The sequence below is a fragment of the Gigantopelta aegis genome, chromosome 8 (assembly GCF_016097555.1).
Source record: "Gigantopelta aegis isolate Gae_Host chromosome 8, Gae_host_genome, whole genome shotgun sequence".
Taxonomy (NCBI): domain Eukaryota; kingdom Metazoa; phylum Mollusca; class Gastropoda; order Neomphalida; family Peltospiridae; genus Gigantopelta; species Gigantopelta aegis.
This window is the reverse complement of record NC_054706.1, coordinates 1,001,651-1,016,113: the sequence shown is the minus strand read 5'-3', so window position 1 is coordinate 1,016,113 and position 14,463 is coordinate 1,001,651. Positions and strand designations below refer to the sequence as shown.

Below are 14,463 nucleotides of genomic sequence, written 5' to 3'. Positions count from 1 at the left end.
CAGTTGATCCACTGACATACTATTATTGAATGAGGATTCGACAGTACCACACACATGTAACTGACTATATTCTTCATAAAACAACAACACTCCAGTTGATCCACTGACATACTATTATTGAATGAGGATTCGACAGTACCACACACATGTAACTGACTATATTCTTCATAAAACAACAACACTCCAGTTGATCCACTGACACTATTATTGAATGAGGATTCGACAGTACCACACACATGTAACTGACTATATTCTTTATAAAACAACAACACTCCAGTTGATCCACTGACATACTATTATTGAATGAGGATTCGACAGTACCACACACATGTAACTGACTATATTCTTTATAAAACAACAACACTCCAGTTGATCCACTGACACTATTATTGAATGAGGATTCGACAGTACCACACACATGTAACTGACTATATTCTTTATAAAACAACAACACTCCAGTTGATCCACTGACACTATTATTGAATGAGGATTCGACAGTACCACACACATGTAACTGACTATATTCTTTATAAAACAACAACACTCCAGTTGATCCACTGACACTATTATTGAATGAGGATTCGACAGTACCACACACATGTAACTGACTATATTCTTTATAAAACAACAACACTCCAGTTGATCCACTGACATACTATTATTGAATGAGGATTCGACAGTACCACACACATGTAACTGACTATATTCTTTATAAAACAACAACACTCCAGTTGATCCACTGACATACTTTTATTGAATGAGGATTCGACAGTACCACACACATGTAACTGACTATATTCTTCATAAAACAACAACACTCCAGTTGATCCACTGACACACTATTATTGAATGAGGATTCGACAGTACCACACACATGTAACTGACTATATTCTTTATAAAACAACAACACTCCAGTTGATCCACTGACACACTATTATTGAATGAGGATTCGACAGTACCACACACATGTAACTGACTATATTCTTTATAAAACAACAACACTCCAGTTGATCCACTGACACTATTATTGAATGAGGATTCGACAGTACCACACACATGTAACTGACTATATTCTTTATAAAACAACAACACTCCAGTTGATCCACTGACACTATTATTGAATGAGGATTCGACAGTACCACACACATGTAACTGACTATATTCTTCATAAAACAACAACACTCCAGTTGATCCACTGACATACTATTATTGAATGAGGATTCGACAGTACCACACACATGTAACTGACTATATTCTTCATAAAACAACAACACTCCAGTTGATCCACTGACACTATTATTGAATGAGGATTCGACAGTACCACACACATGTAACTGACTATATTCTTTATAAAACAACAACACTCCAGTTGATCCACTGACATACTATTATTGAATGAGGATTCGACAGTACCACACACATGTAACTGACTATATTCTTCATAAAACAACAACACTCCAGTTGATCCACTGACACTATTATTGAATGAGGATTCGACAGTACCACACACATGTAACTGACTATATTCTTCATAAAACAACAACACTCCAGTTGATCCACTGACACTATTATTGAATGAGGATTCGACAGTACCACACACATGTAACTGACTATATTCTTCATAAAACAACAACACTCCAGTTGATCCACTGACACTATTATTGAATGAGGATTCGACAGTACCACACACATGTAACTGACTATATTCTTCATAAAACAACAACACTCCAGTTGATCCACTGACACTATTATTGAATGAGGATTCGACAGTACCACACACATGTAACTGACTATATTCTTCATAAAACAACAACACTCCAGTTGATCCACTGACATACTATTATTGAATGAGGATTCGACAGTACCACACACATGTAACTGACTATATTCTTCATAAAACAACAACACTCCAGTTGATCCACTGACACTATTATTGAATGAGGATTCGACAGTACCACACACATGTAACTGACTATATTCTTCATAAAACAACAACACTCCAGTTGATCCACTGACATACTATTATTGAATGAGGATTCGACAGTACCACACACATGTAACTGACTATATTCTTCATAAAACAACAACACTCCAGTTGATCCACTGACACTATTATTGAATGAGGATTCGACAGTACCACACACATGTAACTGACTATATTCTTCATAAAACAACAACACTCCAGTTGATCTACTGACACTATTATTGAATGAGGATTCGACAGGACCACACACATGTAATTGACTATATTCTTCATAAAACAACAACACTCCAGTTGATCCACTGACACACTATTATTGAATGAGGATTCGACAGTACCACACACATGTAACTGACTATATTCTTCATAAAACAACAACACTCCAGTTGATCCACTGACATACTATTATTGAATGAGGATTCGACAGTACCACACACATGTAACTGACTATATTCTTCATAAAACAACAACACTCCAGTTGATCCACTGACATACTATTATTGAATGAGGATTCGACAGTACCACACACATGTAACTGACTATATTCTTCATAAAACAACAACACTCCAGTTGATCCACTGACACACTATTATTGAATGAGGATTCGACAGTACCACACACATGTAACTGACTATATTCTTCATAAAACAACAACACTCCAGTTGATCCACTGACATACTATTATTGAATGAGGATTCGACAGTACCACACACATGTAACTGACTATATTCTTCATAAAACAACAACACTCCAGTTGATCCACTGACATACTATTATTGAATGAGGATTCGACAGTACCACACACATGTAACTGACTATATTCTTCATAAAACAACAACACTCCAGTTGATCCACTGACACTATTATTGAATGAGGATTCGACAGTACCACACACATGTAACTGACTATATTCTTCATAAAACAACAACACTCCAGTTGATCCACTGACACTATTATTGAATGAGGATTCGACAGTACCACACACATGTAACTGACTATATTCTTCATAAAACAACAACACTCCAGTTGATCCACTGACATACTATTATTGAATGAGGATTCGACAGTACCACACACATGTAACTGACTATATTCTTCATAAAACAACAACACTCCAGTTGATCCACTGACATACTATTATTGAATGAGGATTCGACAGTACCACACACATGTAACTGACTATATTCTTCATAAAACAACAACACTCCAGTTGATCCACTGACATACTATTATTGAATGAGGATTCGACAGTACCACACACATGTAACTGACTATATTCTTTATAAAACAACAACACTCCAGTTGATCCACTGACATACTATTATTGAATGAGGATTCGACAGTACCACACACATGTAACTGACTATATTCTTCATAAAACAACAACACTCCAGTTGATCCACTGACACTATTATTGAATGAGGATTCGACAGTACCACACACATGTAATTGACTATATTCTTCATAAAACAACAACACTCCAGTTGATCCACTGACACACTATTATTGAATGAGGATTCGACAGTACCACACACATGTAACTGACTATATTCTTTATAAAACAACAACACTCCAGTTGATCCACTGACACTATTATTGAATGAGGATTCGACAGTACCACACACATGTAACTGACTATATTCTTTATAAAACAACAACACTCCAGTTGATCCACTGACACTATTATTGAATGAGGATTCGACAGTACCACACACATGTAACTGACTATATTCTTCATAAAACAACAACACTCCAGTTGATCCACTGACATACTATTATTGAATGAGGATTCGACAGTACCACACACATGTAACTGACTATATTCTTTATAAAACAACAACACTCCAGTTGATCCACTGACATACTATTATTGAATGAGGATTCGACAGTACCACACACATGTAACTGACTATATTCTTTATAAAACAACAACACTCCAGTTGATCCACTGACACTATTATTGAATGAGGATTCGACAGTACCACACACATGTAACTGACTATATTCTTTATAAAACAACAACACTCCAGTTGATCCACTGACACTATTATTGAATGAGGATTCGACAGTACCACACACATGTAACTGACTATATTCTTTATAAAACAGCAACACTCCAGTTGATCCACTGACACACTATTATTGAATGAGGATTCGACAGTACCACACACATGTAACTGACTATATTCTTCATAAAACAACAACACTCCAGTTGATCTACTGACACTATTATTGAATGAGGATTCGACAGGACCACACACATGTAACTGACTATATTCTTCATAAAACAACAACACTCCAGTTGATCCACTGACACTATTATTGAATGAGGATTCGACAGTACCACACACATGTAACTGACTATATTCTTCATAAAACAACAACACTCCAGTTGATCCACTGACACTATTATTGAATGAGGATTCGACAGTACCACACACATGTAACTGACTATATTCTTCATAAAACAACAACACTCCAGTTGATCCACTGACATACTATTATTGAATGAGGATTCGACAGTACCACACACATGTAACTGACTATATTCTTCATAAAACAACAACACTCCAGTTGATCCACTGACACTATTATTGAATGAGGATTCGACAGTACCACACACATGTAACTGACTATATTCTTCATAAAACAACAACACTCCAGTTGATCCACTGACACTATTATTGAATGAGGATTCGACAGTACCACACACATGTAACTGACTATATTCTTCATAAAACAACAACACTCCAGTTGATCCACTGACACTATTATTGAATGAGGATTCGACAGTACCACACACATGTAACTGACTATATTCTTCATAAAACAACAACACTCCAGTTGATCCACTGACATACTATTATTGAATGAGGATTCGACAGTACCACACACATGTAACTGACTATATTCTTCATAAAACAACAACACTCCAGTTGATCCACTGACATACTATTATTGAATGAGGATTCGACAGTACCACACACATGTAACTGACTATATTCTTCATAAAACAACAACACTCCAGTTGATCCACTGACATACTATTATTGAATGAGGATTCGACAGTACCACACACATGTAACTGACTATATTCTTCATAAACAACAACACTCCAGTTGATCCACTGACATACTATTATTGAATGAGGATTCGACAGTACCACACACATGTAACTGACTATATTCTATTATTGAATGAGGATTTCATAAACTATATTCTTTATAAAACAACAACACTCCAGTTGATCCACTGACATACTATTATTGAATGAGGATTCGACAGTACCACACACATGTAACTGACTATATTCTTCATAAAACAACAACACTCCAGTTGATCCACTGACATACTATTATTGAATGAGGATTCGACAGTACCACACACATGTAACTGACTATATTCTTCATAAAACAACAACACTCCAGTTGATCCACTCGACAGACATGTAACTGACTATATTCTTCATAAAACAACAACACTCCAGTTTGAATGAGGATTCGACAGTACCACACACATGTAACTGACTATATTCTTCATAAAACAACAACACTCCAGTTGATCCACTGACATACTATTATTGAATGAGGATTCGACAGTACCACACACATGTAACTGACTATATTCTTCATAAAACAACAACACTCCAGTTGATCCACTGACACACTATTATTGAATGAGGATTCGACAGTACCACACACATGTAACTGACTATATTCTTCATAAAACAACAACACTCCAGTTGATCCACTGACACACTATTATTGAATGAGGATTCGACAGTACCACACACATGTAACTGACTATATTCTTCATAAAACAACAACACTCCAGTTGATCCACTGACACACTATTATTGAATGAGGATTCGACAGTACCACACACACTGACTATATTCTTCATAAAACAACACTACCACACACAGTAATTGACTATATTCTTTATAAAACAACAACACTCCAGTTGATCCATAAAACAACAACACTCCAGTTGACACTACTATTATTGAATGAGGATTCGACAGTACCACACACATGTAACTGACTATATTCTTCATAAAACAACAACACAGTTGATCCACTGACATACTATTATTGAATGAGGATTCGACAGTACCACACACATGTAACTGACTATATTCTTATAAAACAACAACACTCCAGTTGATCCACTGACACACTATTATTGAATGAGGATTCGACAGTACCACACACATGTAACTGACTATATTCTTCATAAAACAACAACACTCCAGTTGATCCACTGACATACTATTATTGAATGAGGATTCGACAGTACCACACACATGTAACTGACTATATTCTTCATAAAACAACAACACTCCAGTTGATCCACTGACATACTATTATTGAATGAGGATTCGACAGTACCACACACATGTAACTGACTATATTCTTCATAAAACAACAACACTCCAGTTGATCCACTGACATACTATTATTGAATGAGGATTCGACAGTACCACACACATGTAACTGACTATATTCTTCATAAAACAACAACACTCCAGTTGATCCACTGACACTATTATTGAATGAGGATTCGACAGTACCACACACATGTAACTGACTATATTCTTCATAAAACAACAACACTCCAGTTGATCCACTGACATACTATTATTGAATGAGGATTCGACAGTACCACACACATGTAACTGACTATATTCTTCATAAAACAACAACACTCCAGTTGATCCACTGACATACTATTATTGAATGAGGATTCGACAGTACCACACACATGTAACTGACTATATTCTTCATAAAACAACAACACTCCAGTTGATCCACTGACATACTATTATTGAATGAGGATTCGACAGTACCACACACATGTAACTGACTATATTCTTCATAAAACAACAACACTCCAGTTGATCCACTGACATACTATTATTGAATGAGGATTCGACAGTACCACACACATGTAACTGACTATATTCTTCATAAAACAACAACACTCCAGTTGATCCACTGACACACTATTATTGAATGAGGATTCGACAGTACCACACACATGTAACTGACTATATTCTTCATAAAACAACAACACTCCAGTTGATCCACTGACAGTTGATACTATTATTGAATGAGGATTCGACAGTACCACACACATGTAACTGACTATATTCTTCATAAAACAACAACACTCCAGTTGATCCACTGACATACTATTATTGAATGAGGATTCGACAGTACCACACACATGTAACTGACTATATTCTTTATAAAACAACAACACTCCAGTTGATCCACTGACATACTATTATTGAATGAGGATTCGACAGTACCACACACATGTAACTGACTATATTCTTCATAAAACAACAACAACACTCCAGTTGATCCACTGACATACTTTTATTGAATGAGGATTCGACAGTACCACACACATGTAACTGACTATATTCTTCATAAAACAACAACACTCCAGTTGATCCACTGACACTATTATTGAATGAGGATTCGACAGTACCACACACATGTAACTGACTATATTCTTCATAAAACAACAACACTCCAGTTGATCCACTGACATACTATTATTGAATGAGGATTCGACAGTACCACACACATGTAACTGACTATATTCTTCATAAAACAACAACACTCCAGTTGATCCACTGACATACTATTATTGAATGAGGATTCGACAGTACCACACACATGTAACTGACTATATTCTTCATAAAACAACAACACTCCAGTTGATCCACTGACATACTATTATTGAATGAGGATTCGACAGTACCACACACATGTAACTGACTATATTCTTCATAAAACAACAACACTCCAGTTGATCCACTGACACTATTATTGAATGAGGATTCGACAGTACCACACACATGTAACTGACTATATTCTTCATAAAACAACAACACTCCAGTTGATCCACTGACACTATTATTGAATGAGGATTCGACAGTACCACACACATGTAACTGACTATATTCTTCATAAAACAACAACACTCCAGTTGATCCACTGACATACTATTATTGAATGAGGATTCGACAGTACCACACACATGTAACTGACTATATTCTTCATAAAACAACAACACTCCAGTTGATCCACTGACATACTATTATTGAATGAGGATTCGACAGTACCACACACATGTAACTGACTATATTCTTCATAAAACAACAACACTCCAGTTGATCCACTGACATACTATTATTGAATGAGGATTCGACAGTACCACACACATGTAACTGACTATATTCTTTATAAAACAACAACACTCCAGTTGATCCACTGACATACTATTATTGAATGAGGATTCGACAGTACCACACACATGTAACTGACTATATTCTTTATAAAACAACAACACTCCAGTTGATCCACTGACATACTATTATTGAATGAGGATTCGACAGTACCACACACATGTAACTGACTATATTCTTTATAAAACAACAACACTCCAGTTGATCCACTGACACTATTATTGAATGAGGATTCGACAGTACCACACACATGTAACTGACTATATTCTTCATAAAACAACAACACTCCAGTTGATCCACTGACACTATTATTGAATGAGGATTCGACAGTACCACACACATGTAACTGACTATATTCTTCATAAAACAACAACACTCCAGTTGATCCACTGACATACTATTATTGAATGAGGATTCGACAGTACCACACACATGTAACTGACTATATTCTTCATAAAACAACAACACTCCAGTTGATCCACTGACACACTATTATTGAATGAGGATTCGACAGTACCACACACATGTAACTGACTATATTCTTCATAAAACAACAACACTCCAGTTGATCCACTGACACTATTATTGAATGAGGATTCGACAGTACCACACACATGTAACTGACTATATTCTTCATAAAACAACAACACTCCAGTTGATCCACTGACATACTATTATTGAATGAGGATTCGACAGTACCACACACATGTAATTGACTATATTCTTCATAAAACAACAACACTCCAGTTGATCCACTGACACTATTATTGAATGAGGATTCGACAGTACCACACACATGTAACTGACTATATTCTTCATAAAACAACAACACTCCAGTTGATCCACTGACACTATTATTGAATGAGGATTCGACAGGACCACACACATGTAATGCTATGTTGTGTTTGTCATCTCCTCGGTAGTGGCTGTCCCAGCAAGAGGCATTAGACTCGACCACTATTTTGACAAATGCCCATTCGACTCTGCATTGTGCAGAGATATGCTTTGATTGTGTATTACGGTTTTGTCGTTCAGAATGTATTTTGAAATTATTTTAATGTGTCCTATCAAATTGTAATATTATAGACTTTGCTTAGCTCAAGTGTGAAGGACCTTCAAATGATATGGTCGCAAAATCGGATATAGAGTTGAAATGAGATAAATCGTCGTACAGCCTAATTTTAATTTTTCGTAAAATACTATACTGAACGTTTGAATGGGATTAACCTGAGAAAGAACCAGGCATCTAGTTACATAGTGGTTTTAGATCTTACCTTGAGGTGAAACAGGACAGAGGAGATACCAGCAATTATGTTACCATGGGTGGACAAAACACCTTTTGGATCCCCTAATAAAGAAGAAAACACTTTGAAAATATATAGTAATATATTTTTAATTAACTAAATAGTAGTGTCCATGAAACATAGAATAGATAGAATAGAATAGATGTTTAATGAAATCCCAGCACGAAACACACACCGGTTATTGCGTGTCAAACTATGGTAAATGCAAAGAAAGTGATGATCAACATCAATAATTCATGAAACAAAACAACAACACGAATGCATAAATAAAATAAAAAGTATTATTATAATAATAATAATAATAATAATAATAATAATAATAATAATAATAATAATAATAATAATAATAATTAATAATAATAATAATAAATAAATAAATAAATAAATAATAAAATAAAATAATAAAATTAATTAATTAATTAAAAGGATTTCAAGTATTTTCATTTTTTAAATGTAATTCTACTTGTAAATTTGTAAAAGCAAGTTGGTAATTCTACTTATAATTTAGCGAAAGCAAGTAGGTAATTCTACTTGTAAATTAGTAAAAGCAAGTTGGTAATTCTACTTGTAAATTAGTAAAAGCAAGTTGGTGATTCTACTTGTAAATTTGTAAAAGCCAGTTGGTGAGTAGGGGTGGGAGGGGGAAGCGGTCGGAATGGCCCAACTAAACCGATCATCTTTATTGTTTTGTCACCTGTAGAACCGCTTGTGTAGGAAATGCAAGCCAGGTCCTCTGCTGTCGGTAACTGTAAAACACAAAATGTAACTATAAAAATACACCAGGTAACTGTAAAACACAAAATGTAACTATGAAAATAAACCAGGTAACTGTAAAACACAAAATGAAACTATGAAAATACATCAGGTAATTGTAAAACAGAAAATGTAACTATGAAAATACATCAAGTAACTGTGAAACAATAAATATAACTGGGTTAAAACAAATGAAGCTGTCAACTTCACATTCTGAAATTAAGAAATATCAGTGTACAAATGTCATCATATTTGTTGTTGTTTATTTGTTGTATTGTGTGGTCGCTTAGTATTTACTAGTCAGCAGTGGTTTTCTGTGCACAGTTTTCAGTTTATTGGCAAAAATAAAAGAAAGCTGAAACTCAACTCTGTTACACTACCAACAGATATAAGATGGACGATATTTGTAATAGGACGGCTTTTAGCTCAGTCGGTTGAGGTGCTTGGGTCGCAGGATTGAACCACCTTGGTGGATCCATTCAACTAATTGTTTTTTTTTCTCGTTCCAACCAGTGCACCACATCTGGTCAAAGGCCTTGGTATATGCTTTCCTGTCTGTGGGAAAGTGCATATAAAAGATGCCTTTCTGCATTAGGAAAAATGTAGCGGGTTTCCTCTGATGACTACGAGTCAGAATTACCAAATGTTTAACATTCAATAGCCGATAGTGGTGTTGTTAAACAAAACAAACAAATATATTTGATAATTTTTAAATGTCATAACATATCATATAAATATGCGTTGTTGGTTGAAGTTAAAAATAACCACTAAATCATAATAGTGCCTTCTTGTCATACTGAAATTGACTAATTGACTTCAGATAAATCACGTGTTGCTTATTTACTCAAACATTATTTCACTAAGTCTATTTTGAAGAATAATATATATCTAATTATTGGACAACATAAAACGACAACAATGGCTATTGGGATCTCATATCATGTAATTGCTATGTTCAAACACCTAATACAGATGGAAATGTTTGGCACAGTATTCGTAATGGAGTTGAGGGAATTGTTAAATGAACAAGGAACAAACGGTGTTTCTTCCGCTAACGCCTCAACTCGAACATAGATGCCAGTAAGAACGTTTCTGTATAGGTCAATGGCTCAGGTATATATAAGTGCATCTTCATAAATCAAGGCTAATATTCGTTCCTCGTATTCAGCCTTGATACATGTAGTCAATATTACTGATATCCACTACTAGCGCCCTCTATTGGAAGAAAATTTGTAACACCGATTATGTCCCTTACATGATGACATCGCTGACCAATCACATCATCGGTAACATGTGACAATCTTAAAAGCAATATAAAAAATTAACCGCCGAAACCTTTTTTTTAACATATCGTGACAAACATGACACGTTTCCACGGACGCTGACGCTGCCATCTTTGTTTACAATAACAAGGGAATCTATAAGGAGCGTTGCGATTCGTTGCAATCAGATCTCATCGCATCCAATGAAATTTAAGCATTTTGTGACACGATTTCTTGACGACATGTATCAAGGCTGAATACGAGGAACGAATATTAGCCTTGATTTATGAAGATGATATAAGTGAAAATCAAACAGCTATCTTGAAATAACATACATCTGAAAGATGACTATTCCTGTGAATCATCCTGTCAGGGGAGAGAATAAGTAACTTCATTTGAATAGTATGAACATCATTAACATGTACAATAATTCATTTTAACTCTGAAACTGAACATAATACAAAACAGTCAAATGAACAGCGAAGCAAAGTTAGTGTTTCATAAATTGTTTTGCTTTGAGCCTATATAATACATTAAGGTACCAAAATACTCTTGCTATCACTGGCTCCGGGCCTGCAGAAATGCATTTGATAGGTCCCCCGAAGGGGTAACACTGTCGGACAAGCCAAGAACAAAAAGAAAGAAATAAAAAGTAGCCCGCAATGCAAGCTATAATGTTGTGTTCTGCGATAATTATTTTCTTTGAAAATTTTTGTAATCGAAGAAAAATTCAAGTGTGGTGTCTTCAATGCAAATTAAGCCATCGGACATAAGGCTGGTAGGTACTGGGTTCACAGCTCGATACCGGCCCCCACCCAGAGCGAGTTTTGACGACACAATGGGTAGGTGTAAGACCACTACACCCTCTACCTTCTCACTAACCACTAACAACCAACAACTAACCTTCTGTCCTAGACAGACAGACCAGATAGCTGATGTGTGTGCCCAGGACAACGGGTTTGAACCTTAATTGGATATAAGCACGAAAGTAAGTTGAAATGAATGCAAGAAATGAATGAAGAATATTTTTCATATATTTAAGTATTAAGTATTTCTTATTATGTGCATTTTTTTCTATTTCGTTACTTACAATTCACACACTCTGAACATGCAATAGTTTTATAAGGGAAGTTCTCAAGTGAGATTATTACATGCAGGAGTACTGTTCAAAGGAACGCTGGAAAATGTTGTTTTCTGTATCCTATTTCTGGAAAATACCTATGACCATCAATGTGTATTTTTAAAATATCCCGGAGAGTGAAAAAAAATCACCTTCTTAAAAACAATTGGTCTTAAAGACAAAAGGCAGGGGGAAATCATATTATTTCCAAAACAAATAAGTTCATTTTTTTACAAATTATTACAAAGGAATGGGCATTAGTTTTACGCATTTTGTGACACCCAATAGCCGGTGTGTATTTTTGTGCTGTGGTGTCGTTAAACATTTATGCATTCATTGGTTTTACACTGTCAAGTAAATATTCCAGAAATATTTCCTTGTGGCTATATCACGTGTATTATTTTTAAATTCTGATTAAATTCAGTCTTAAAAAATAGATTTGAGGTTTGTTGAAACAAAGGGTGCATCTCAGAAATTGAATTGACAGACAGTCGTGCTCGTGCCCCTAAGAAATGAATGTGTGTATAAAATCTGCAGCGATTACAAATAACGTATCAAAAACTGATTTGTGTTAAAATTGTTGACGAGACTTGCGTCAAAACAGCAAAGGTGTATAATATTGTTCTAAAGGCTTTGCTAGAAAAGAGAAGTGATTAAGATTCTGCAGTTATGCTTGAATACTTTAGAAAACATACTGACTTAAAGACTATTACTATAATACAATATTATCCGGATAAAAAAAACAACGTTTGTAAACATATTGATTAATTGACCATCGGCTATAGGATGTAAAACCTTTGGTAATTGTAACACGTCTTCAGACGAAAGCTGCTACCTTTTCCATTAGTAGCACAATATTGTATATATACACTTTCCCACACACAGGACAGCCCATAACAGTGTACTCGGCACAATATACTGAAGTGTGGTATATATATAGTATGTATAATATTGGGAGTGTACTCGGCACAATATACTGAAGTGTGGTATATATATATCATGTATAATATTGGGAGTGTACTCGGCACAATATACTGAAGTGTGGTATATATATATCATGTATAATATTGGGAGTGTACTCGGCACAATATACTGAAGTGTGGTATATATATATCATGTATAATATTGGGAGTGTACTCGGCACAATATACTGAAGTGTGGTATATAGTGTGGTATATATATTATGTATAATATTGGGAGTGTACTCGGCACAATATACTGAAGTGTGGTATATATATATCATGTATAATATTGGGAGTGTACTCGGCACAATATACTGAAGTGTGGTATATATATATCATGTATAATATTGGGAGTGTACTCGGCACAATATACTGAAGTGTGGTATATATATATCATGTATAATATTGGGAGTGTACTCGGCACAATATACTGAAGTGTGGTATATATATATCATGTATAATATTGGGAGTGTACTCGGCACAATATACTGAAGTGTGGTATATATATATCATGTATAATATTGGGAGTGTACTCGGCACAATATACTGAAGTGTGGTATATATATATCATGTATAATATTGGGAGTGTACTCGGCACAATATACTGAAGTGTGGTATATATATATATATGTATAATATTGGGAGTGTACTCGGCACAATATACTGAAGTGTGGTATATATATATAGTATGTATAATATTGGGAGTGTACTCGGCACAATATACTGAAGTGTGGTATATATATATAGTATGTATAATATTGGGAGTGTACTCGGCACAATATACTGAAGTGTGGTATATATATATCATGTATAATATTG

The 14,463-nt window shown here is 35.0% G+C and overlaps 1 protein-coding gene across 1 annotated transcript in view; it reads right to left on the bottom strand.

Moving 5' to 3' along the window:
* Positions 1 to 14,463, bottom strand: part of LOC121378613 (long-chain-fatty-acid--CoA ligase 5-like) — a 105,639-nt gene that overhangs the window by 36,540 nt on the left and 54,636 nt on the right. The window contains exons 9-10 of the mRNA XM_041506872.1: positions 10,242 to 10,293; positions 9,518 to 9,591 (exon numbers count right to left, since the gene is read on the bottom strand). Coding sequence (XP_041362806.1) covers positions 9,518 to 9,591; positions 10,242 to 10,293 — 126 coding nt within the window. The remainder of the gene's footprint in view (positions 1 to 9,517; positions 9,592 to 10,241; positions 10,294 to 14,463) is intronic.